Source organism: Sebastes fasciatus, chromosome 3 (genome assembly GCF_043250625.1).
Source record: "Sebastes fasciatus isolate fSebFas1 chromosome 3, fSebFas1.pri, whole genome shotgun sequence".
NCBI lineage: Eukaryota > Metazoa > Chordata > Actinopteri > Perciformes > Sebastidae > Sebastes > Sebastes fasciatus.
This window is the reverse complement of record NC_133797.1, coordinates 19,533,932-19,561,745: the sequence shown is the minus strand read 5'-3', so window position 1 is coordinate 19,561,745 and position 27,814 is coordinate 19,533,932. Positions and strand designations below refer to the sequence as shown.

The 27,814-nt window shown below is 39.1% G+C and overlaps 2 protein-coding genes across 28 annotated transcripts in view; one reads left to right on the top strand and one right to left on the bottom strand.

Moving 5' to 3' along the window:
* Positions 1 to 1,829, top strand: part of lrba (LPS-responsive vesicle trafficking, beach and anchor containing) — a 241,565-nt gene extending 239,736 nt beyond the window's left edge. For all 23 annotated transcript variants that reach the window (XM_074629449.1, XM_074629440.1, XM_074629454.1 and 20 more), the window contains one exon: positions 445 to 1,829. In XM_074629449.1, coding sequence (XP_074485550.1) covers positions 445 to 535 — 91 coding nt within the window. In that variant the 3' untranslated portion in view covers positions 536 to 1,829. The remainder of the gene's footprint in view (positions 1 to 444) is intronic.
* Positions 1,830 to 4,949: 3,120 nt separating this feature from the next.
* Positions 4,950 to 27,814, bottom strand: part of dclk2a (doublecortin-like kinase 2a) — a 53,912-nt gene continuing 31,047 nt past the window's right edge. For 2 of the 5 annotated variants that reach the window (XM_074629428.1, XM_074629425.1), the window contains exons 4-17: positions 25,454 to 25,552; positions 24,917 to 24,967; positions 22,641 to 22,735; positions 19,684 to 19,771; positions 19,079 to 19,187; positions 17,310 to 17,367; positions 16,779 to 16,898; positions 16,541 to 16,687; positions 16,327 to 16,460; positions 15,856 to 15,933; positions 14,539 to 14,635; positions 12,808 to 12,888; positions 11,881 to 11,994; positions 4,950 to 7,759 (exon numbers count right to left, since the gene is read on the bottom strand). In XM_074629428.1, coding sequence (XP_074485529.1) covers positions 6,920 to 7,759; positions 11,881 to 11,994; positions 12,808 to 12,888; positions 14,539 to 14,635; positions 15,856 to 15,933; positions 16,327 to 16,460; positions 16,541 to 16,687; positions 16,779 to 16,898; positions 17,310 to 17,367; positions 19,079 to 19,187; positions 19,684 to 19,771; positions 22,641 to 22,735; positions 24,917 to 24,967; positions 25,454 to 25,552 — 2,111 coding nt within the window. In that variant the 3' untranslated portion in view covers positions 4,950 to 6,919. Of the gene's footprint in view, positions 7,760 to 11,045; positions 11,176 to 11,880; positions 11,995 to 12,807; positions 12,889 to 14,538; positions 14,636 to 15,855; positions 15,934 to 16,326; positions 16,461 to 16,540; positions 16,688 to 16,778; positions 16,899 to 17,309; positions 17,368 to 19,078; positions 19,188 to 19,683; positions 19,772 to 22,640; positions 22,736 to 24,916; positions 24,968 to 25,453; positions 25,553 to 27,814 lie in introns of all 5 variants that reach the window. The other 3 variants (XM_074629427.1, XM_074629429.1, XR_012593255.1) reach the window with 2 other exon arrangements.

Here is a 27,814-nt window from a genome sequence, read left to right as displayed (position 1 = left end):
GGAGGTTTACTTTTGAATAGTTATAGAACCATAAGCCATAGACACCGACCAGGCCAGCGAACGCCACAGACCACCTGAGTCGAAAGACGCAGCGGGCGCGACCACCCGCCAAAGCCCAATCCCAGAGACATCCACAGGGACGACCCAGTACATCATATTTTAAAAGCTGATCATGTGTTCTATATGTAAAATCTTAACCTAACTATAGATGTAAAATAAATATACTGCAGTAAAAAGTGAATTTGTTCCCTCTGAAATGCAGCTGAGTAGAAATATATTCTTTAAATTTAATCAAGTACAAGCACCTCAAAGTTGTACTTATGTACAGTGCTTGAGTTGGTTGAACATAATGTTGCCCTAGAGATGCCTCAAATTAAACTAAATTTCACAGCAAATAAAAAATAAAACCAAAACCTCATGATGTTCCGTCTTACCTCCTATAAGGTGCATCATAACTGGCATGGCATCCGGAAGCATCGTGCTCTTCTACAACGACTTCAACAGATGGCACCACGAGTACCAGACCAGGTATTGAGCTGACAACAGCAGCAGCAGCAGCCTGACTGAAACACCTGACGAAGATCCAAAACGGTTGCAAGTGTGAACTCTTATCAAAGGCACTATTCTGTCTATATCCTGATATCCTGAATGTATCTCAATGAAAGAAGAAAAAAAAAAAAACTGTCCTGTTATAGTAAAAGAGTCAAAACTATTTTTAAAAAGGGCATTGCTATATTTTGTAGATCCGATAGAAAACTTTCATATAAATCACAGGGTGGGGGTTATGTTACTGTACGGTTAAAAACAAATCTATTTTTAGCTGTAAGAGTCTATTTTCATCTCCTCCGGAAAAACAAAAGCGGAATTTGTGGGGAGCTAGTGAGAACCTTTTCTCTTGACTTAAAAATCCAAATATTTGTGTATTTTAGGGTGAGTGATTTTTTTTTTTTCCTGTAGGTGTGTATGTGGGGAATAATTATTCACTTTTAACATGCTTTTTGGCAACACAGCCGGTAGATATGAAACGTCTGAATAAATAATAAATGTATTGGACAGATGGATAAACGAAGAGGGAATATACATACATATATAAATATCTATATATTCTGTTTAAATGTAGTCCTCCATATTTAAAATCCCCATTCCCTCTGTACCTCTGTGCTTGCTAAGAGATTGCGTTTCTGTGCATGGCTCACTACTCATATAAAACATATCAGTGCAGACCTACGCAGATCGTCCCACTCCCACCCAGTGATGTTAAAGATGAGCTTCATGTAAAGGAGGATGTGTGGAAAACCATGTCAAGGATTTTGCTTTTAAATTTCTTTCCCAAATGACTGAATACGCAACCAGTGAATCATTTTTTTGATTAATGTCTATGATGGAAAGTCTGAGTGTCACTAATCAAATCACGTCACATCATCATCATACCCACTGCCCGAGCCAGCTTAGCACCTGAAAGTCCTCTTTGAGTCCTGTCTCTCGAACAGCTAAGTGAGATGTGCAATGACAGGAAGGACTTTCTCTATTTCAGTCTGAGGTTCTTTCTCTTTTTTTCATCACCGGATGAGTGATTATATTATATTAAGATGTGATTTAGCACTAAAATGGCAACGAGACATATTCCTTAGGCCCTCACTAAAATGAACGTCCACTTGTATCTTTTGATTTTGGGGGAAAACATTCCTTTAAAGTTCGTGCTTTGATGTGGTTTGAATCTCCAGTTATATGAGAACTGCTGTTATCTACCAACCAATATTTTTTTTTGCAATCATTTGAGTGTTTTGTGTGCTGAGTTCTGACAATAAAATGGAATTTTATAACTTGAATTGTCCTTCGTAGAAGTGTGTTTTTCACTAGGAATCACTATTACTGCGTAGCACCCTCCAGTGGCCAACGCCTGGTCTCACACACAAATAATCACACATATTCATTTGAAGACTTTATTACATGTTTGCTGTTCTTCTGTTTCAAAACAGTACGACATATGACAAATAATAAACCTGTTTTGAAACTGTCTTTTCATACAACGTTCCCTTACAGTCTACTTTTAACTACATATACATAAGACTGTGCTAAATTACATTATGTACAGTGTTCCTACGCAGTATAGAAAAGTACGGAATTTGATTTTCCAGGTCTGGATAAGTATGGAAAAAAGAAGAGTATGGAAAAATATGTTTTTATAATATAAAATCCTGAATTTCTAAAAAATCATTTATCATACAAGCAGAGTGTTTTTCATTGCGTTTAGAGCATCCAGCGCAGCAAAAACATTTATCACTGTGGATTGTATCCTTTATTATTTATATCAGTCTTGTAAAGCACAATGTAATGAGCACTCGTTTTGATAAGTACTATATAAATAACAATTATTATCATTATTATTATTATTATTATTATTATTATTATCAGCCACATAAGATGTGTTTAATAACAGATGAAACCTTAATTGCACAACATGAGACCACAGGCGCAGTTTGCCTTGGTTCAGGGGCTCACTGAACCCCCTAGAAATAATAATAATATTAATAATAATAATAATAATAACAAAAAATGTATTTATATAGCACTTCTCAAAACAGATGTTACAAAGTGCTTCACAAGACAATAAAAGCAGATAAATAAAGTAAAACAAATATGGTAACTGCTAAAATGCATATTTTAATAGTAACATAGAACTAATAATTTATTGTAATGATGAATAATATCGACCTTGTTGTGTCTTCATATTGACAGAATAAGAAGCCAACAAGATAAGAAGATAGATTTGTGGTATTTTTTATTTACTTATAGCCCAATAACATCTCACACACCGTTACATATTCATGTAAACAAACCACGTACAGCTGTGCGGTCAAGATCAGACTGAAGACGTAATGGGTGAGATGGGTGAGTATCCTTGCTCTCTTCTGGAGGGTTGGACAGGTCGTTAAGGTGTGCAGGTGCGCTGAGTGACTGATTACTGAGCTGCTGCTTGGTGAGGAAACAGGTGGTGAAGAAGCTACTGGAGCTGATACAGAGTGGAACAGGTTGTCTTCAGGCTCCAGCTGCAGGAGGGACAAACGGGCACGTTTACAGCCGAGAGGACCCTTTAACCCTTTGACCCTAAACCCGAAGGAGACGGTGAGCCCGGGGAAGAGGTCTAAATGACGGGTGATGGAGCGCTTTCTGGAGGCTCACCTGACCGCTACACGGTCCGGTCCTTGAGCGGGAGGCAGAATAGAGAGCAGACGAGCTGTGGAGGAGCTCAGCCAGCAGAGAGACACACTGGAGTGGGTCGTAGGCTGGAAGAGAGAGCCTGACAGGATGTATCAGCTCTGGTAAGTTTTGGCCCCAGATGGCTTCCTCTGGAGTTAATGGGGTTAAATGCTCTAAAGTTCTCTTAAAGGTCACATATCATGCTTATTTTCAGGTTCATACTTGTATTTTGTGTTTCTACTAGAACATGTTTACATGCTGTAATGTTCAAAAAACACTTTATTTTCCTCGCACTGTCTGCCTGAATATGCCTGTGTTTACTCTCTGTCTGAAACGCTCCGTTTTAGTGCATTTCAATGGAATTGCAGGAATTGCGTTGCTAGGCAACAGTTTGGGTCCATGTTTACTTCCTGTCAGCTGATGACATTCTCATACACTGCAACCAGGAATAAACTGGGACACATTTAGAATGTTTTACGTTTATAATTGTGTCAAGGGTCTAAATATTGTATATTCGTGACATCACGAATGGGGAGAAATCCTGACAGCTTGTTTCAAACGCAGAGTTTCTGGATATGGGCTGTGTGTATTTCCCTGTGGATTGTGTTTCGATACTTTCACAGTATTTATATAGGACTTAAGCCTGCTTTATAATAAAAAAACATGAAAATCTCACTTTTTTAATAATATGCGACCTTTAATACATCCATGGGTTAATGTCGGTTGTAGTAACGTAGATCCACAGATCCCATATTTGATTTTTATGCCTGGTGGTTGTCTCACAGTTATTCTCTCCAGGGATACCATTAAAAGTTAAATTAAGATTAGTTAATAGGATAAATATGGAACAGGTCTTAAAAGCGCACTAAAAACTATAATTAAACAACGATACCATGAAAAATGACATAGTAGGCTCAAGCTATGTCATAAAAAATAAATAAAAAGATAGGGTCGCCCCCCTCTTAGTCGAATTGAGTTTTGGTGACAATGGGGCCGATAAGACAAGAGGATAAGATATTTTTTCATGAAATTTTTTGAAATACTAAACCATGACTTTTACCATTAAATCTTTCGACATACTATAATATGATTTAAATTTTTGTTCAACATATTATACTATGACTTTTTTTGATATACTAAAGATATGACTTTATTTCGACATACTGTACTATGAATTTTAAAAACTTTTCGACATACTGATTTTTAAAATTATTTCGACATGCTATACTGACTTTTTTTGACATACTACACTATGAATTTAAAAAAATGTTTTGACATACTATACGACTATTTTCGATATACTTTACTATGATTTTTTTCGACATACTATACTGCTTATATTTTTTCGACATACTATACTATGACTTTTGTAAAAAACATCTCGACATATATTAAGATTTTTTCTGACGTATTATACTTTACTTTTTTTTTTACATTTTTCAGCTTTCTATACTGTGACTTTTTTTAACACATTTTTTGACATACTATACTATGAATTTTTACATTACTTTTTTTGAACATGACATTTTTTATGACTTCTTTTGACATACTTACTGTTATCTATCAAGCATCAACAAATATATTTTTGCAATCATTCAAGTGTTTTGTGTTCCGAGTTCTGACAAAATGGTATTTTATAACATGAGCTGTCCTTCCTATAAGTGTATATCTCAGTAGGAATAACTACGACTGCATAGCACCCTCTCCTGGCCTACCTCTACTCACACACACACACACACACACACAAATAAACTTTTGTAGTCTTTATTGCATTTTTACTGTTCTTCTGTTTCAAAACAGTCGGACATTAAAGCAGCCACTCTATGCTTATCAAAAACCGTTGCTCCAGTTTGACACAGATGATAAACCTGCTTTAAAACCTGTCTTTTCATACAAATTTCCCTTTACAAACTGCATATGAAAGTCAACTTTCAACTACATATACATAAGAGGAAGCTAAATGACATTATGTACCAACTTGCTTTTGTGTATGTGTGAGGGTTTTGTCTTAAATGGAGAATGCATGCTGCTGAAAGTCCTGAAGCGGTACAGAGGCATGGTGAGGTAAGCCCTACTAACACCAGCCAGGATAAATGCTGTGGAGTTTAAAACAAATACAAAACAAATACAAATCACTTAACTTATTTTTCGGATGCACACCTTGGAACCCCATTTTTCAGCCAAGTTGGTTTTGATAAAGGCATCATTAAGTTATGAGCTGTTAGCTAGTGGTCAGGCACAAGCACATTCATTCATATAAATCCAACAGATCAAAAACCATTACTCAAGTATTTTAAAGGAACAGTGTTGACTAGTTTCATGCAATCCACAGTGTAGCGCTGGTAAAAGAGCTTATGAGTCTTCTCTGTGCAGTACTGAAGTAGTAGCAGAAAGCAGTTTAGTTTAGTTCCTGTTCATTAGAAACAAACCTGCAATTTGGTTTCATGTCTGTTGGATCTATTTTCTCTATTTTCATGTACAGCAGTTATTCATTTATGACTTGAGGGCCATTACCTGCTCAGACACTCATAGGCAAAAACAAACTTCAAGTTTCAGGTGGACAGCTAAGGTTCTTCACACTATGTACAACTACAGTGTTCACATCAAATAATACACACAAACTACTGTATGTAGATGAATGTGTCAGCATGTCTGTCAGTTACAGTGGGCGCACAAAATAATCTATCAAATTGACTTAATTATAAGTGCAGATATATTGGCAAATCATGTTAAAGGGTCAGTTTTTATATCTTTTAGGCCCCTAAATGTATTTGAATAAAACAATTTGAATCTTTGGTTGAAATGGCCACGATGTAGAGACTTTCATAACGAGGCGTCTGAAGTAGACAACATATTGTTTAAGGGGTTTCAAGCCAAAAAAGGTTGGGAACCACTGCACTAGAGGTAACTGAGGAAATGCTTTTTGTAATTTGGATGAACAGCTGTTTGTGTCTGCTTTAACAGGTCTGATCATTACCACTTTTACATGCATGATTTCAAGGCGCACAAACTCAAAGTAGAGCTGAAGTTGTTTAACAAAGCGTAGCCTCACTCGTTATTAGCTACTTATTACTTTATTTTGTCAGCCCACTGTACTGTATATAGTAACAATTAATAGAAATCTTAAGTTTAACAGTAAACTTGCGGGTTACCATAGGGATGACTGTGGTCCCAGAAACTACTTATAGTGGTTATAGTTGGATTACACTACAGGTAGCTAGGCTAGCAAGTTCAGATGTTTGATATGCTGAAATACTTTCATGTATTATGGACCTAGTGTCTCCGCTAAAACAATATGAGTTCACAATGATGTCTGTGTGTCATGACTAACTATTTACAAAAGAGCCACAGGCAGCCAAAAATGGGATAATAAATAAAATAATACACATTAACGTGATATAGTAATGACTTCTAAAGACGAACCACTCAGAACAGTGATGTATTCAGTTCATTTCCCTTTCTCCACATCCTCCATTAATAAATACAAACATATATATACAATCGACAAACTCTTAAAAAATGCCTTGTATCCTCGGTCTCTGAAAATGAGTGTGGGATAAGAGTGAGAGAAAAAATATGGACACAGCAGTCACTGGCTCAGTTTACAGCTACTGGAAATGCTTGAGGTGGAGTTTTTAAGCCTCTTCAACCCATGTTTTCTGACACATACATGTAAAGAGAAGGAGTGAGGGATGACATTGGCTACAGGATTGCCATTTTAAATCTCCATTAGCTCATCAGCAGGTTGAGGGCTCGGAGAAGGAGGGCCAGCATGAGAGGGCGGGGTTGTGGATCTGGGAGGTGTAGAGGGAGGAGAGGGAAACAGGGTGGGATGGATGGGAGATGGGGAAGGAGGTTCTTGTTTGATTGGGGAAGAGAAAGGGAAGAGGATGGGGGTGACTGGAGAGGGGGAAGCTTGTTTTTTGGGAGAGGAAGATTTTGCCTCTTTGGTAGGAGAGGAAGAAGGGGCTGGTTTGGTGGGAGAAGAGGGAGAAAGAGAGGCTGGTTTGGTTGGAGATGATGGGGAAGCGCGGGAGACGGGTGTAGAGGGAGAGTTGCAGGTGAAAACAGCAGGAGGGCCAGAAGGTGAGGGAGTTTCGAGAGAAAAGCAGGGAGCGTCGGAGGGTGATGTTCCTAATTCAGGATCGGAGGAAACGGGCAAAGAGGTGATGGGGAAAGATTCAGCAGAGAGTGAAAGGGATAAATGAAGCAAATTTACAGGAACAGAAGGAGGAGGGAAATCAACACCGTCAGTTGGGGAATGAGAGCAGGGAGCGTTAGAGGTGGATGTACCATCAGGCACTGCAGTCGCAGCGGTCTTGGTTGCCTTGAGACGAGTAGTCTTGGTGGGGGATGCCAGCGTGGCGGGTTTCGGTTCTTTGGCGCGTGATGCCTGTTTGGTTGGAGAAGCTGGTCCTGACTTTGTCGGCGAGGCTGGTTTGACCGGAAGGGCAGATGGGACTTTCTTGCCAGTCGACGATGGTGAACATAGCACTGTTTGGGGCCGTGGACGACAACCGGTTTTGAGCTGGAGGGTCTTCTTATCTAGAGCTGTCCTCTGGCAAAACAGACAGACAGACAGACCATCAGCTTGATACTTGCGTACCATTGAAGCTCTAATAACACCAATCAGAACAGAGAGAGAGAGATATACTGTGGGTCAATCTATATTTAATGCAGGACATTTAGTAATTTGGCATAAAATAATCCTTGTGTGATGTCCTGTGAATATCTAGCTCTTGCAGTGAGAATTGGGAATCAACTAAATGTTTTCTTTTTATACCTACAATCATTAAGTGCTGACCCAGTCTTGTATTTTTTTTTAAATGATCTCTATGAATGAACCACACACATGATGAAACAAGCTAATGGAAATGGACACAAATAACTGAAATATGATTAAACAAAAACAAAAATACAGTATTTTCTTCACACAGTAGACCACAAGAAGGAAAATCTGACCATCACTGCTGTTCTATTCTGCAGAAAAAGGGCAAAGGAGAAAGTAAACTTATACTTTTTCATTCAGCAGATGAATACATGGTGCTTTTGTCTCGAGTAAAGCCAATGATGTGTTCTTACGTGGGACAGAAAACTAATAAATACCATGTTCCTCATTTGCCCTTGTGCTGAATCTCAGCAGCAGAATAGACGAAGCGTAGCGTTAAGTGTTAGTACATACCATTGCCTTGGAGCTAATTCAGAGGGACGTAATGCAGGGAGAGGGGAGAAGCAAAAAAGGGACAGAGACTAGTCTTACTCACAGCTTCACAAAACAAAGTCAACACAAAAAGCATGACAGCTAGTGGACAGTTGTTCCAGCTCAGTGCCAATTCTGGTATTTCAGATCATTTAAACATAATTTGGTTTGGACCAATTGACCCTCTGCATTTGAGAAGACTGAACTGGAACAAACTAAGACTTTCTACAAGTGACTAATTCAGGCAGAAACGTGTCAGTTAGTTCGAAGCTATATTTTCACACCACTCAACAGAATGCAGTGGTAAGGTATGATGTAAATGTGATTTTTTTTAATGTTCTAGTTTTAAAAATAAAAGACATTATTCTTTATCTTTCTTACCGTAAACAAAACCCATGAAAAAACTAAAACCAACAATGAATTTTTGCCTGTTTAGCCTGATATAGCTTATTCTTCTGTGCCATAGAGCTCTATTGTTGTCAAAAACTATTAAAAACACATCCATGAGCCACACTGTTGCACTGGATAACATGTTCAGTAAACATGAGTACTGTACTAACTATTGACTCAATCCTACATAAACCTTCCTGCTGCTGTAACTACTTGCTAGTGCACCAAATATGTATTATTTCCTGGTTGAACATCCTAAAATGCTTATGCCATTTGCTCCTATTTGAGTAATGTTTGCTAACAACGTGCTGCGCTACTTGAAAATTTAGCCTTTTTAAACTAGGATTACCAGCTCGCAGATGTACGATTCCGTTAACCAGTCAAGTTACAGTTTACATCCATGTCTGTCGTAAATTTCATCAATTCATCATTTTATCCTATTAGACATTGGTGTGAAAATGTCATGATTAACTTGTGAATTATTGGGTTAAAAATTTATTTTGTGAAGTCATGGTGACCTTTGACAACCAAATTCTAATCAGTTCATCCAGTCAAAGTTGACATTTGTGCAAAATTTGAAGAAATTCCCTCAAGGCGTTCCTGAGATATTGCATTCACAAGAATGGGACGGACATGAGGTCACAGTGACCTTGACCTTTGGCCACCAAAATCGAATCAGTTCATCCTTGAGCCAAATTTGAAAATTTGAAGAAATTCCCTCAAGGCGTTCCTGAGATATCGTGTTCACAATAATGGACTGATGGACAACAAAAAGTAAAACAGTCATATGTATGTCATAAAAACGGTCGAAAAATGTCATGGTATACTCTGTAGAAAAAAAGTTTAAAAATGTGGGAAAAAAAGTCCTAGTATAGTGTGTTAAAAAAAGTAATAAAAAGTCCTTGTATAGTATGTCGAAAAAAATAAAGCCATAGTACAGTATGTCAAAAATAATAAAAAAAGTCATTGTAATATATGTTGAAAAAGTCAGTTTAGTATGTCGAAAAAAAGTCAGTATAGCATGTCGAATAATAAAGTCACAGTACAGTATGTTGAAAATAATAAAAAAAGTAATTGTAATTTATGTCGAATTCAGGTCATAGTAATTTATGTCGGTAAAATAGTTATAGTACAGTATGTCAAAAATAATAAAAAAAGTCATCGTAATTTATGTCGAAAAAGTAATAGTATAGTATGTCGAAAATAATAAAAAAAAGTATGTATGGTATGTTGAAAAAAGTACATACTATACAATGACTTTTTTATTATTTTCGACATATTATACTATGACTTATTTTTCGACTACAGTATGTTGAAAAAGTAATTAAAAAGTTATACTATAATATGTTGAAAAAAGTCGTTAAAGTTTAGGTATAGTATTATCGAAAAAAATAAATAAAAAGGTCATAGTGCAGTGCGTAGAAAAAAGTCCTAGTATATCGTAAAAATAGTCAGAAATATATCATAGTATAGCATGTCGAAAAACAGTCAAATAAAAAAAATAATTTTATAGTTTGTCAAAAAACTCAAAGTATACCTAAAAAAATCATAGTAAAGTAAGTATTGACAGACAGACTAAAGGGGTTTGGTCTTTTCATAGGATTTGTTGACAAGAAAAATGTAGAATAATGTCAGCCTTGTCCTTTAAAATGGTTAGGGGAAGACTGATGGTTTGCATCCATATCGGCAAATGACTACAGAACAGTCCCAGTGCAGTTCTCAATTTTCTCCACAAGGTGGCATCAGAGCACCATTAACATGGAACAGTGCTGAGCAGCAAATTATAGATTTGGTGACCCACAGATTTTAAGGAGCTATTTTGAATGAGATCACTAACAAACAATGAATAATGGCAAAGGGAGGCAAATGAAACTGCTCTTGCGTTAGCACTGTAAACATGCTAAATAACGTCACTGACCATGTGAGTAAACAAACACATCCTTCAAAACACAGACTATTATTTTCACATCCCATAAAAGTTTGTGATTGATACAAATGGAATGAAATGTGAGCAAAGGAGGAGTATGAAAACAGTCAAGAGGGGTGAGGACAGAGTGCATGTTGGGAGTGTGTTATTGAGAGCAGTTACTGCAGCTGGCGGTTGGAGAAGAGGAGCAGGAGGCCTGAGAAAGAGACAGGAAGGAAGGGAAAGCAAGACGGGGTGGGAGTTGTTATAGACAGAGGGAAGTGGATGAAGGGAAGGGCGATGGCTGGAAGGAAGAAGGGAGCAGGAGGGGGGGTATGAAGTGTGTACCCGGCTCTCAGCTCCAGGCGTCCCCTTTGGTCCTGGGTCGGGTGTGAGGGAGGGGTGAGAAGGAGGGAGGAGGAAGAGGATGGAGAGGAGGAGGAGGGGCCTAGGCCAGGGCCCGCGCTTACACCTCAAACTGTCAAATGAGATTTACAACAAGAAATGAGGCTCTTTGCAGCAAAGATCAAATCTAATTTCTAATTAGACACTTTCTTCCCCCCCCCCCCTTTCCTGCTTTCAGTTCAGACGGATGAAGAGAGTGTGCTGATGGGATGAAGAGTGGAGGAAGTCAAACTGTACAACAGGAAATGATGCAAGTGAGGCAGACAGGAAGGAAGGATGTGACTGCTACAGGAATGACTTCTTATTCTGCCCTGTCCAAGTTTTTTTTTTTCCATCATTCCATCTCTAAAATCCTGTCTGACATGTTTACAGCAGCACAAGTTGTTTAGGAGTCGTCTTTAATGTCCTCTTGGACGATGATTGAGGTCAGATATTCTTGGCCCGGGGAATAAGTGGGCACAAGATTCATATAAAGTCAATTAGAAAGAGCTCAATCGGTATTTGGGTCAGACATTCACCACCATGCGGTAAATGTTTGGAAAAGGGCCCGACACGTTCAAGCTGCTTCAAACACCTTGTCAATTACTATTAAATCCATGTCAAAACCTTAATACTGCAGATTAAAGAGGTCGCTCAAAGCTAACAATCTTATCAAGGTCATAAGATTACTCTCTAAAAAAGGGCTGCAGTAAATCTCAGAAAAATTGGGCACAACGGTGATATTTACTAAATTGTGAATTGTTCTTAGGTTGGTTTGTGAATGTTTTTGTGTGCTTACCATGATGACGGACACGCCAGCTGTGGTGTTGTTGTGCTTAGGCGCAGTGTTAAAGTGCGTCTTCAGTTTACCTGTGACCTCCATCTTCATGTTGTTCTCCATGACTGCGTCGTCCTGCAGACACACAAACATGCAATGAGGTGAAGTGGTACAACGTTTTTTACACACAACAATCTTAATGTACAGATGCACAAAAGTTATACCCACTTACGCCCGGGTCTCACAGGATGCATGAGGTCTAGCCTATTTTTTTCACATGCGGTTAACAGCAAAATAAACAGTGAAAGTGATCTTTTGACAGTATATTGATGATACCAGCGACATCACTACAGTGTGGATGTCAATATCTGTAGAATATATCCGACATGAAAAAAGAAAATATTTATTTTTAACTCAACACTTCCTGTTTGTTTCTAAATAAAAGCCCTGTAGCATTTTTACCTGTGGACAGAATTTCTTCATTTCTTACAAGGCTTTTATTCTGAAATAAAAAAGTAAAAATAATATAATAATAATAATAATAAATAAAATATAAACATAAACATGTATTTTTAACTCAACAATTCCTGTTTGTATTTCAAAGTAAAAGCCCTTTAGCATATTTTTTTCCTGTGGACAGAGTTTCATTTGTTAACATAAGGCTTTTATTCTGGAATATTTGCAGGACAGTGTTGTGGAAAAGGCAGTGACTTGCATGGCTCCATAAATTAATAGAGTTCCTTTATGAAAGGCAAACTCTGTAGAAAGAAAGGGCTGGAAGAAGCAGCATAGCAACGCTGTTTGTGTGAACACTACACTCGTTAGAGACGCAGCAGTTCAGTGACGTAGCCGTCATGCGCTGCTCATGCATCCGGTATGGCCCGGGGCTTAGAAGTTGTGTGCGCACATATACATGCAAATACAGAGACAAACAGGGCTATGACATACCGTCACCCAAGGGTGGGAGAGGATGTCTTGTGCTGTGTATCGAGCCTCAGCATTGACCAGCAACATCTTTCCAATCAGCTCCTGCAACAAAACACACCACAGTTTAGGACGACATTAAAGCTCAACACTTTACATCAGGTCCCTCGATTGTGTCATTGTGACTTTACTTTGACAGCGCACACACACAAGGAGGTAGGATTGGGCCATAATTCAATATTTCTGACTTTTAGGGTTATTGTGTTGTGAATAAATTATCATATTGTGCTAATTGTTTTACAAAATTGTGTGATCCAAATGAACAATTTCTAAATGGGTAGTTGAAGTTTTTGTATTCAGAGTTTTGTCTGATGTAACGCAACAGTGGAACACAGTTGTTGATAATTGTAATAAACATGAGTTCAAAGCTGCAATAATCTGTTTTTTTGTTACACTTGGGAGCAGCACTCCACAACAAGCTGAAAAGGCACATACTAATGATGTTGATATGACTAATGTGTAAACAAAGAACTGTAGTGAGATTAATATTCATTCAGAGTCATGTTTCTAGCCACTTGGTTAATGTTAGTCAAATATTCTCTCTCTTTTAGCTCTGTTTTGGTCTCTACCAACTCTGGAGGGAAATATCTGTCTTCTTAGCTGCTAAATGCTCCACTATGTTCACCAGCTAGTCGCTAACTGTGTCTGTCTGCTGTTTGGTGCTGGGGCAGATAGCATGCAGTAGTTTTTTTTTAGGAACTTTCTGGCTGAAAACAGCTGCCTGCTGCAGCTAAACAACACTGATAAAGCAGTTTGAGTGAACCAAAACTGTAAAATTGCAGTCCATAAAACCAAAGCAATGAGCAGAAAGATGACTTGTAGGAACTTTATAGTCACATGTAATCACCTTTCACCATCACGTAACATATTGTAGAAATGTTGATTAGTGTAGCCTTAAGTATTCCATGTTTGATTGTACATACACTTTATGATTTTTTTTCTATTCTATTTTTGACTACAACCATATGGCCCAGCCTTGCAGCATGTCAACAACCACTGTCAGCTTTGCTTGCACTCACAAAATCAGCCTTTCTTAGGTTTACACCTGCACACAGCTACATAACTGCAACTAGTTTCATGCTGTGGTGTCTATAACTGTGCACTTGCCTACGGTGACAGGGCCACTGTAATAGCAGTGGGTTTAATTAGCAGTTTGGTCTTGCATGCTGAGCGTGGGCTGTCACCTTAATACATGACATTCATTTAGAGGGTTGGAGGGGTTTCTGTGTCCTTCACAGACGGTAGTCATTAAAGGAGAACGAACCATGTGGTAAACTAAGATTTGGAGATTGAGTTCATACTTTTTACTACCACTGCATTCAGTTAAAGGTGATAAATATGGTATTGGGAGCATTTCTATTGCCTCTCAACGGCTTTCAGCAAGCCAACGGCAAGCTGCGGCTCGCAGCTAATGGTGCTAACAGTGCTTAACAGTGCAAACAATGGCAAAATGCTGACAGAGCCAACTGTGTTTACTTGAGGATGGGTACTAAGCTTTCGCGAGGGAGAGTGACTTCATTCTCTGCTCAGGTAGACATTACTCCTCTATATCTTTAAATAGCAAATAGTTGTTTGCTGCTTTATTAATGTTCTGGATATCCAATTTAGCACCTTTTAAGGTAAAATAGATAATAAGTAATGTCATGTTATCAAGAGTGACATAAATGCATGTGTGTGTCTGCCTGTGGTCCCAACCTTGGCTGAGTCAGTGATGTTGTCCCAGTAAGGACTGGGAAAGTCCAGTCTCCCCAGAAGGATCTGGTCAAACAGGTCCTCTTGCAGGTTGCTCTCACTACAATAGAACAACACACACAAACACTCAGTGAACCGAGATTCATAATGTATAGCTCAGCACACCTCTACATTGTAAAAAAAACTGCACTTTGCATTATAATAATTAGCCTCACCTGTAACCTACCCTTTAATTATGTGCTTATTATAATAACCGTGAAGTACTATAGGTTAAACATGTATCACATTAAAGCTGAAGTAGGCGAGATTGGAGAAAATGTGATTAAAAAAGTGATTTTCATAAAACGGTTGCTATATTGCTACAGTAGGACATAAAACAGGTAACCTGAAAAAATCATGTGCCTCTGTGACCTCCGATGCTCCTAAAGGCATCTGCAAGATTTCACAGACCGGAGGAAAACAAGCAGTAAGAGCTGATCTGAGGTCTGCCGTCTATGAGAGCCGGCTGTCAATCACTCGCAAACTCCGACCAAACGGTCAAACTAGGCAGCGCTGATCAAATATGAATCAATATTATGCTAATAATATTAATGCCTATTTCTTGCCTCAAATGTTTTCAGAATCATCTTGTAGTGCACGGTTTAGCTGTAAAATGAGAAAGTTTGTGACGCCGCTGCCATTATGAAATCTGGTGAAGGAACGTCAAGTTCTGGTCACATGACTGGAGCACAGCCAATAGGAACGCTCTCTCAATGAAATGACCTGTGATTGGTCAAAGTCTCCCGTCACGGGTTAGATTTTTTAAAGCCCGAAAACAGAGTCATGATGAGGTGCAGAAGTCTAGTTTTCTCTCAGAACACTTGAATCACAATATGCTGAAAGGTTATTATGGAATTTTTGCCCAATGATGCCAAAAATATACTGCCTACTGCCACTTTAAAGGTCCAGTGTGTAAAATGTGGCGGCATCTAGCGGTGAGGTTGCAGATCGCAACAAACTAAAATTTCTCCCGTGTGTCAAGTGTGCAGGAGAACTACGGTGACCGACGCAAAAACATTAATGGCCTTATCTAGAGCCAATGTTTGGTTTGTCCGTTTTGGGCTACTGTAGAAACATGGCGGCCAGCTCCGTGAAGAGGACCCGCTCACTATGTAGATATAAATGACTCATTCTAAGGTAACGAAAACATGACGATTATACACTAAAGAAAACGTACTTATTAATGTTATATTCCATTTCTGCCAATAGATTCCCTGAAATGCTACACACTGGTCCTGAAAACATGAGATTGATCAGATGATATGAACTGAGGACGAGTACCTTCTAAATGGGGGGAAGCCACACAGAAGGATGTAGGTGATGACACCTGCAGCCCAGATATCCACCTTCAGACCATAACTGTGGAAAGAGAGGAGAGACAGAAAAGGTCAGTTAAGGATTAACTGCAGCTTACAGAAAACCAGATGGCTGAGCGACTGGATATAAAACAACTAAATAATGTATTGACATTTTTGGAAAGACAAGGTTTTCAATCTACTATAATGATATGGAAGTAAACATACCACAACATTCAATTATGAACAAAATCTCCTTCTAATCTCCATACGGCTGATTACAACACAGCTGTATTGCAGACCCACATTTCTACTCTGCTTTTGCATGTAGAACAGATGTTTGCATTTAAACCAACTCATAAATGAGTAAAAACATGCATGTTTCTCTATAACAAGCACTTTCCCTGGTGAAAACTAAAGATCTAGGTATTGAAAGCTCCATAAAAATCTAGCTTACCCAGACTCTGAGATGATTTCTGGAGCCACATATGTAGGAGTTCCACATACGGTATACAAAGGTCCCTCCACCACTGTAGCCAGGCCAAAGTCCCCCAGTTTCAATGACTTGGTGCCATCTGGATACTCAAACACCTGAAATCAAATATATGCTCAGTTAAAGCCCGCCGAGCAGCTGGATAGGAAAGAAACTCACGTTGAGTGTGAATATGTACCAGCAAGTTCTCTGGTTTAATGTCTCTGTGGACGATGTTCGTGCTGTGCAGGTACTTCAGAGCTCCGGCGAGATTGTACACCATAACACCTGCGTCTCTCTCTGTGTATTTGGCCGAGGAGGTGATGGCATCGAATAAATCCCCTCCCTGTGCCAAGAAAGTGGTTGAAGATCAAACGGCACATAGATAAATGAGGATTGTGCATTAATATTGCCCCCCCCATTAGCCTCTACGGTACCTTGACAAGCTCCATAACCAAGTAGAGTTCAGAGGGAGTGTCTACCTCCTCTATCAACATGATGATGTTGGGGTGTTTCACCTTCCTCAGCACTGCGACCTCATTCTCGATGAGGTGCTCCTGGAAACACGCCGAGACAAATAATCCAAGTTACTGTACGCTCCAGTACACAGGATTTACACTGAGCCATTTATGCTAATCAAAAACACACTGCATTGCTGATTGAATCTGAATTTGTGTCAAGGGTGCGTGATTCAGAGTGTGTCATTGTCTGTGTGTGAAAGTGTGAAGATAATTTGAGTTTGCTGATGAATAAAACATTACCGGCCTAATCTAACTGTGTGGGATAAGAGGATCAGAGACACACAGGCGACACACTGTGGTGTGTGTGGGTGTTAATAATGCACAGTGGAAAGAATAACCCTTTCTTACGTGTGTGTGTGTGTGTGTGTGTATGGGTCTGAGAGCAAGACACACAAAGAAGAGAGAAGAAATGGGAGAAGTAGATGGTGAGAAAGAAAAAAAAAAGACCTTTCCGCTGCACTTGGCCTTGTCGATGATTTTCAGTGCAAACTCTTTTCCTGTGGACCTGAACAGAAACGGTGCAATTAGGGCCAAACAATAACAACAGCACTGACGCTGCAACAATGTCTGTAATTCAAATCAAGTGCTCACAAGAGAGCCTCAGTTACAGTGAGCAGGAGCAGCACCACAGTTATTTGAAAGGAATGTTAGCTGCACAGGCCAACTTTATACAATGAGCAGAGATACAGCCTCTACAACACACTAAAAAGGGATAGTACGGGTCTTTTAAAGTGGAGTTGTTTGAGGTACTTATCCATATCCATTCATATTATAAATATAGCGTACACTTAAACTGATATTGATTTTTTTTAGGTGGGCCTTTCTTTTAGATGGCTAAAATACATTTTGCCGCCGGCCCCGTCCACAACAGTACATTGCTTTGGTTCCGTACGGTAACTCCTGTCTGCTTCTCCAAACTGGGGTCACACCGACCGCCATCTACTGTAGTTAATACACTGACTATGGATAAGTACCTACCTCCTACAACCCCACTTCAAAACACCCAAACTATCCCTTTAAAGAGTAACTTAACACCAGGATGATGAACACCATCATGTCAGGTTGAAGGTTTCAGGTTTGTTTCACCTCCCATCAGTGATGCTGGGTGTGGTCAGAAGTGAGCTGTGTTACACCTGTAAGTGACCCAGCAGTGATGTCATAGTGAACTGACACGCTCTGGAGTACACTTCTACAGCAACGTGAGAAGTTGGGAGTTTTAAAGTTTTCTTTGGACTCTTTCCAATCTAGAGTTTTCTGTTTGTTAAAATTGTTTCGTCTTGCAGAATATACATAATGAAAGGGCTACAACTCCAAAGTACCCTGTAGAGTTTATGACCACTAGTGATGCTATGGAGCAGTGTTTTGATTAGCGGGTCCCTGTTTTGTTTGTATCTCCTGCTGACAAATGCACACATGAGGACGCACATGTGCATGCACGATACACATTCCTGCCACGGTTTAATTCTATTCCACTGATAATTTTCTTTACCAGCTAAAGACACTGAAGAAGACTTGTGGCCGTTGTAATTGGACGTATGGATGGACAACAAACATAAAGCAATGTAGGTTTAAAAATAATCCACAAATCTGAGCATAGAGTTTCATTGTTAACCTTTTGAAACAGTAGAGCTTTCAGCTACATTGCACGGTCTTCATTCAAGACCATAAGATGCGACTGAAAGCTCAGAGAGATAGTGAGTGGACCTCAGATTATTTTGGTCGTATTCAAAGAATTGTCTTTGTAAATGTTTTTCCGATTAAGGAAATTCAAATTCAAAATGTTTCTTAGGCCTCAATGATACACACAATGCATTTTGGTAAGAGATACTAATTGTAATCATAACGGAGTTTGTTTACAAGATACTCTACAGGGAACCTCTAAGTACTGTACTTTCTAGGAAGGTGCATCAGATGATGAGAACACACACACGTGACAGGCCTCCTCTCATCATCATCTCCCCCGTCTGCCTGGGCAGCGTGTTGACTCAGAGATTAAAAGGCTAATGAAGTGAATTCACCGCTGGGTTTAATCCACGGGATATGTCTGTCTCCACAATACCTGTCATCGGGATTTAAAAACCCTGATGTGCAGCTTAATGAGACGTGCATCACGTGCTGTAACCGCTCCAACACGGCGCCCTGCAGCGCGATCACTGCAGACAGCTGCCAACTGTGCATTAAACTAATGCAGTGTGAGTGAATGTGTTTTCACCTACCTCTCCACGCACTCTTTGACCACAGCGAAGTTGCCATCTCCGATGACCTTGCCGATATTATATTTTTCCAAGATGGTGGAGGTAGGCAGGAAGCGGTTCCCATTAACTGCTGAGGAGAGACAGCGGTCACAACAGGCGACAGACAAGCTTTACTATTTAATAAAACTATAATAAAAAAGGGGGCTCTGGCAGAATAAATTGAAATAAGGGACAACTCACTGTGCAACAAAATAACACAGGCATCAAGATGCACAGCAATCTCTGCTAGTCGTCCTGTGGCAATTAGTGAACTGAGCAGCATTTATTATGTCTACACACACTGAGACAGCCCTAAAATCATTTAGATAAGTATCTGCACACACAGCACTGTTAAATTCCACTCTTATCCTCCACACGAGACCAACTCTTTGCCACTTTTGTTGGGTAAGCAGATTGTAAAATGTGACCTGACGGGAGAAGATGAGGATCAATTTAATGTGATAGTCACTGTCATTTCTACATGCTAGAGGGTGAGGGAGTCCATGCAATAGTATCTTAGTTGGCAGATCAGCTGAATGACTCAGACAAAAAAAGAAGAGGTAAGGAGAGGTGAGGAGAGGACGTACCCTCTGGACTCAGTCGATTGGTTTGCTCCTGGTGGTTGTTCAACGAGCCATTTACATTTGAGGACGAGATGTGATGTGACGGAGGAACCTGCAGGATGCAAAAAACAAACAAAAATAGAGATGAGCGCCTGGTTTAACAATAAACTCATAAACAAATCACCATGGCAACCTTAGGCTTTAAAAGCACCCACACAACTTGCTGTACATGGATAAAATATAGATGATTTATTATATTGGTGGTTCACTTTTTTAGTAGCTTTGACTGATGGCATTGTGCTATATAAGGGCCTGTGTCCATATAGCTTTTTTTTCTGAGCCCAAGCATATTTTTTTACATGTTCCCAATAATAGAGAGCGTATGCGGCGACATGTGGACACCGATCGGCCACACACTGAATTTTTCTGGTGAGTGCTTTTTACAACCAACTCTGTTAATGTAGTGTTAAGTTAATTACTTCTTCCTCCGGTTGGTGTTGCTCATGTTGAAAAAAGAATGTCAAACAAATAGATAGTCGCCTAAATAGATAAAAAAAAAGCAAAGGGGCAATGCTAGTCTATCATACAACAGTGGTTAGAGTGGTGATGTGTTTTCAAGATATTGTTGAAACATAAAAAAGCGTTTGAAGCAGTTTTTTCGAGGAACTGCTGCAATGAAGCTCTCCCCATATGGACGCAGGCCCTTAAAATGTTTCAGATGACTTAAAAGGAGACTAACGAACACTATACTCTAAACATGTAATTTAGCAAACTACACAATTTTTATGCTCAATTATTGTCTATTCATATAAATAAAAAGCAAATTTTGGAATTCTTAAATGAGAAAAACGACCTGTGGCTACACAGTATGGGGAGATACTCTATAAAGCATGCTGCTCACAAATGTAACACATTTTTTAAACAGTACAACCTGTACATTAATCATGTTATTTAAACAGTGAACAAGGTCTAAATTAAGCCCTTGCCCTTCAAAATGTACAAAGTGCCAGAGCTCCATTATCCCCTTCCCATCACTGCACATAAACCTGCTACGGCTCCAAATGAATGAATCATTTCTTAAGAGCGTCATTTCAGCAGAGCACAGCAGTGGCAATTTCAACATCTTATGGCTACATTTTTGAAATGTCAGCCAGAAATGCAGCATTAAAATAAGACCAGTAATCTTTTCCATTATGTACAGAAGTGTTCTGCACCATAATGCACAATGCACATTACCTTACAGTAAGGATCTATTATTTATAGGGGTGTGACGATTCACTCAGCTCACGATACGATACACGATATTGGGTTCACGATCTCGATACGATATTATAACAATAATTTTAACAAAACTTGAATGATGAAAATATATGACTGAAAAAGTAGCCTTTTATTCAAAAGACACAGAATGCAAAACAATGCTGTTGTTTCCCCTTTAAATCCATTTTTTTTATGGCATCAGTCCTTCCTAATGTCCTCTGTCTTCCATCAGTCAGTATCAGTCCTTCCTCCTGTCCTCTGCTGATGTCACTCACTGCTGCAGGTAACGTTAGGGCTGGTGGGGGGGCTTTGTCTCAGCCAGTTGATCAGATTACCAGTAAGATACATGACAAACTGCACTACACTACACAGCCTACTGCCAGCTTTAGTTTCAGTCTTGTGTAGCCGAGGGTTACGTTGCTCCTATACTTTATGAAGACACAAACACTGAAACACGGCTTACTAGAGGGAACTAAAGTCATTCACAACTCAACTAAATAACTTACACGTGTTTACAGTTACCTGTTCGCGATTCAGTTTTTCGTCTCGACGATGCATATCGTCACATTTTTATATCGCGATATTTCGTGGCACGATATTTCGTCACACCCCTAATTATTTAGTCTAAAAGGGAAGCCCTCTGGACCAAAGTAGAAATGGAACACCGTCAAGGTTTCTTTTACAACTGATACATAAAAAAAACTTTGTCCCTCTAATAAATAACTTCTTTAGGTGGCTTTAGTTTACCTGACCACTTTCAGAGTGAGCAACTATGCCATTGACATCCTTGTATTTCCTCATTTAAAGTGTTACTCTACTCTAGAGTTGGTCTACTCTGCCTCTTTGCCAGTGAATTTGAAAGCTGTCAGTAAATCATAAAAATGAAATATCCTGCCAAATGAATGTGGATAGATAAGTCTTTGACTGGGCTTAGAGAGGAATGGAGGTTTGCCAGCTGGCTGCAGCAGTTTGAAACTCTGTAGTTTGGGACTAACATGCAGTTTACAGAAGAACCCATCAATAAATCAGATTAGTATCTCTGACTCGACCACGAATACATCACAGAGCTGCAGCATGGGCAACATGGGCTGTACACAGATCTGTAGGTCATAGATGGCTGTCAGTCAGTGACTTGATGACTTGACTTCACGTAGACTTATTTCATCACTTTGTGGTACTGTATGTAGGTCGATGCAATCCTGCCTCATCCCCCACCTTAAAGTCCCGACTTCATTTATGCATCTTGTACAAGCATGTAATTCACAATAAGATCCAACCGTTTATGACACTGACTAACTACGTTCACTGTAAGGCGGCAGACCTGCACTTTACCAAGTGAGTCTAGTTTAGTGAGGGTTTGACATTTTTAGGACAGATGCTGACTGAAGACGAACCATAAAACCTTAAAGCCTCGGTCTGAGTCTCATTCACATGAACGGAGGAAGGTAAATAACTCTCGATTCAGCTATTAGTGCATAAGGGCTATTCAAGTGTTCATACTGGGAAGTTGATTTACCTAAAAAAAAAAATATCTACTGATTTACGGATGTCTCTTTCCTGATGTAAGTCTATGGGAAAAATACTTTTTTGGCTCAATGGTATAGCATGAGGGACACGGAAGTTGTAGTACCGCCGTGAGGCCACTGTGAAAATTTGCTTCAAAGCCTGGTGCTCTTCCTGGGGGCTAGGTGGACACACATGGATGTGATATACCATCTTACCTTAAAACTGGGGATGGTTCGGGGGCTGGTGGGAGACGGAGTGGAAGACTTGGTGGACTTTGGAGTTGAGATCTGGCTGCTTGAGACACCGTTTACTATGTGGAGAAAAACAGGAAAGACACATGCAAAAGCAGGATAAAGAGTCATTACAATTGTGAGTTCAATTATAATTTTTACATGGTTTGTACAGTATACACATGTGTGTGTGGATAAAACTGCTTGCCAGTGACTCAGCTTGTTTGAAGGTGCCTTAGAATAAGTAGTAGACAATGAAGGGATAAAAAACTTCATGAAAAAATGTCATCAAAAATGTATGAAGAAATATGATTCTAAATTATACATGGTAATAGAATGTATGCCTCAAATGATTTGGTTCGGTTTGGTATAATATCTCAATATAAATGGACCTCCTGTGCACTACTATGTAACACATATCCATAATATACTTTAGTGTGTAACACAAGGAGCACAGGCACGCAGCAGGGATGAGAGCTCTTATTGTTTTAGTGATTCACTCTCTGAAGAACAGACTATTTCTGCTTCCCTCTCTCTGGGTTTCTGGCACAAATACAGATACATAATGCGTCAAACTTTAACTCAAAGTCTCTTCATCTACATAAACCCAGCTGAGTTGAGGAAAATCATTTCACACTGCCTACAGGCTGCGTCTTTGCACTACTGTTTCAGAGATTTTGTTTCATTCTACAATCACTTAGAGGTTTTTTTTTCCCTCACTTAACTTCCCTCTGGGTATTTATCTTGTTTTTATAAAGGAGCGTTTGAAGCACTATTTAAGGAAATTAGCTTAGGCATTAGCTTTTAATGTTTCAAAAGTACAGTTTAACTTTTGAGCACCTCAGCTGTTTCAGATGAAGAGGCATGCAATTTAACTGTGAGAGCAGGATTTAATTAACACAGCTCAAGAGTGCGTCTAATCAGTTCATGGCTTTGAATCAGTGGATCCTGCAGCAGTTGGCTTTCAAATTAGATAGATGTGTATAATTCATGACATCCCGAAGTCTAGGCTTGGCCTTTTTTCTTTTTTTCTAGAAAGAAAGTCTAGTCTTGGCCTTCTTTAAAGGAGACTAGACTTTTTAAATAAAGCCAAAATAAAAGAGAAAACATTATATAACCAGAAATGTACTTGGAGAGCGCAGACCTCTGCCAAGGCCAAATGCCCTATCTCGCAATGTTAACAAAAGTGAAAAGGGGACTGACCAAGGGACTGATGGCCCATTATTCTGAAAATACAGACTCTCCATGCAACAAACAGAAGTACAAGGCTAATTATTATGCAGAGTGACGTCATCGGACCTTTACAATTTTTTTCTACTGGCGAAGGCATGACCCACCACTCTGTCTCTTATAACTCATTGCCTTCGTTGGTTGGGTTGGTTAGGTTTAGGCATGAGGAGTTTGATTATTTAAATTTAGTGTAAGAATATAAAATATTGCGACCGGGAAGGTCCGATGATGTCATTTTATATCATAATTAGCCACATGCTTCTGTTCAGGATAACGGGCTGTCGGAACATTTTTCAGATTATTGGGGCCTTCAATGGCAATGACATGGCACCAGTGAAAAATAATTTGTGCATCTGCCCCGTGATTTGTATCTGCTCCAAAATGTAATGAGTTCTTCTTGGGCCCGTGTTGCACCCTTCCCTTTCATGAAAATCAGGCCAGTAGTTTTTCCGTAACCCTGCTGATAAACAGACAAACAAACCGAACCAAAAACATAACCTCCTTGGCAGAGGTAATGAGGAAATTGAGATCTTTAAAAGTTTGTGGTTCACATGTAACTGAAGGTATTTCACCTCCAACCGGAAAGTTAATAAAACTGGTACTAATACCAGAAAACGTAATCAATGGATGGACTTTGCTATTCTTAGTTCCTTACCACTGTTGCGGTAAAATGTAAAGTCGAGCCTAAGTGTGGCACCTGAGGAAAGGTCATGTTGTTACCTTAATCAAAAGCCTTGAGGACGTCTTATCTGTTAGCCAGGCTAATGCTGCATTCATCCCCACTGCTAACCTTTTAGTTCCAACATTTAAATAGACTTAATGAGACTTTTCGGTCTTACAGATTTGTAGCAATTCATTAGATGAAACCAGATTCAACAGTGTATACTGTAGCTCCTTTTAAATGAGATAAATCAACTGTATCAGTGTTAATATTTAATTTTATTTAGATGTAACTGCCTGTAAGGGCATTCTGTATTTCTTTATGGAAAGTGGAAGATATTGTAGCTGTGAAAAACCATCACAAGCCTCACCTGGGGATTTGATTGGAGACTGACTGGTGGAGTAGTGGACAGGTTGTCTCGCTGCAGTAACAGAAGCAGGAATAAAGAATAGTCAGGCAGATATGATTCGGTATAATCATATAACAACATACATTGAAAGTGTTTGGAACTTCCAAAGCTAAACTAAAACTGCAGGCACTTCAAACTGGCAACCGCTCAAAACCGCTCTTCTTTAAACTGACGTAACGGCTTGTAGGACACTCATTACTCAGCAGAATGTCACCATCTCTCAATGCACCACACAAACTGCTGAGTCATTCTGTCACAACTGAGGGTTCAGGATGAGGTTGCTACATAAAAAGGCAATTACTCAGCCTGTCAACCAGAAGTGACCTTACAGTGTTGCTTTGACATCAGATAAGTTTATTTTTTTTAGATTTGTGAAACATATTTTTCCACATGTCATAATTATGCAAGACTTGACCTTTCAGATCTATGCATGAACATTTCTTAATTTAACAGAGCTAATTCAGACAGTTTCTATGTGTGCACAGTCATGTGTCTTACCTGCACCAGGCGACTTGCTGCGTCGTGAAGATCCAGGGCTCTTAGCGGTCCGGTTCGGAGTAGCAGAGCGGCTGTGTGACGTCTTCAGCACTCTGCATTCTGGGGGGGACACAACACGCTCAGGGTCACCATCGCATATATTAACCTTCCCCTGTATACCTGTTCCCTCTTCTCAGTCAGAGTTAATGTGGCACAATTATGCCCAACAAGCTGCTGTACCAGGGATATGACCCTGGAAATGTTATTTATGTCGCATGATATCATGAATGCCGGTCACACTTCATCGCACAGAGAAGCAGCAAAGAAAATAATGGAAAAGTCAAAACTGATTAAAAAGCACAGAACAAATTAATTTCCGGATATTGGGTTGCAGTTAGGGCTAAGCTGTATCAGCATTCTCACACTGTGATTTTAATTAGAGCTTGGTATCATTATTGCTTTTTAAGTTATCAGTACCAATACCAAAACTTTCTAACTTCAATACAATACCTTAAAAAATACTGTTATCCTATACCATTTTCGATACAAGAAGAAATCTGCACAACATTGGGCATAAAAGCTTAGATTTTTTATTAAAAATATAAATAGCGGTGTCTGTTTCAACTCCCTGTCAGAGAGAAGAGAGAGCAGAAAGTTGGAAAAGAAACCGTTTCAAATATTCAGCATCGATATGTATCGATACTTTGATATTTTGGACTAGAAATTATTCAAATGAATAACTGATTAAAGAATAAGTAAACAAGACTAGAAATATGGCCAGGCGACTTTCAAATTTAGACAATTTAATACTCGTCTCTATAGACACATTTGGGCCAGTAACAAAAACAGAGGTGGGAAACCCAGCACTAATTTTGACCTGTAATGTAGGATAATCGTCCAAGAACTGGTTAGATATATGACATATGGGCCATAAAAAGACAGGCAGCTCTGAGAATTACTTTGACATTATATTCAATGTGATTTTAATTACATAACTCTAAATTACATACATTTGTTGATTTTTGGTGTATTAAATATAAAGTTGAATTTCAACTGATTTGTAACTACTATGAGGGTAGAATATTCTGTCTGGTAAAGAACTTCACTACACAAATACACCTACATTATTTAAAGTAGTTGGCAGAAATTAATTACAGAAGTCATTGAATTGTTAAAAATATAAAATAGACTCTCACACCAACATTTGGTACACCAGTGATGTCTTTTACTGCCAGAGCAAAGCAATTACAACAGCTTGTGTTTTCATCTGCACTAAGGCTAAAATGATCACTGCACACCATGAACACATGAAAATCACAAGCTTTGGTTTTCATGGTGTTTGCTGCAGGCCACATCTGATTTTGTGGTGTTGCTGTGTGCAGTAAGAGCAGATGTGATGAACTTGTCTGGGTTGTGTTAATGAGGGTGAGGGCGATGAGAGGTATAATGTAATGACAGACACATTAAAGAAAAAACACGCCCACAGTGCATTTCTAATGTGTTACCCATGCTATTTATCACCAGATACATATTTCACTGACTAAATAAAAGGGGCTTTCCTTGTATGGTGTACATACAAAACCCCAACAAATCAAATCTGTTTCTAGAGATATGTATCTCTAATTAAAAAGTGCTTTAGCTGAGAAAAGAAGATGTAGGGTCAGTTTTAAGTTTTTTCTTATTTTATTTTTTTCTGATTACATCATTACAACATACATTTTTGTGCCTTTCTGCATGATCTATTGCACAGGCCATTTTCTACATCTTTATTCTTTCCATGTTTCAACAGTAGAGTGTGTACTGGACCCATTTTGCAAAAGGAAGAGCAGCTTCTGTACCTTCAGCAGACAGCTACAGTGTGCCTTTTTTGTTCTTTCAAAGACCTAATTCTTAAAAGTGGAGCACAGGAGCGTAAGTGGGACGAAAGCTCCAAACTATCTCTGAATACGTCTAATGCACCATCACTCATCCTCAGTAACAGCTAACACAGTGTGTGTGTGTGTTAGGATATACCTCCCTGTTGTTAGCTAACCTGACACAACAACAAATGAAACAGGACATTAATACTTTGGACTGTTACTAGAATAAACTCCTTTTTCCTTCCCACAAGGTTGTCCAATATTGACTGAAGTTCTGCACGGCTTTGTCAATGAATGGATCTGCAGGCCTAAAGAGGTCATGTTCTGCCTGTTTGCTCTCCAACATTCAGTGTTTTTTCTTCAAGATAAAAGGGCATAACCCAGACGATGTGCATAAAATACTGTTTGTACAGCCCAAACAGTAAAGAACATGAACACAAAGGCATTCACAGACACACACAAGGATGACATTTCACTCAGACAAAGCACTGATTCTTTTCTGTAGATGCTACTATTAAATATA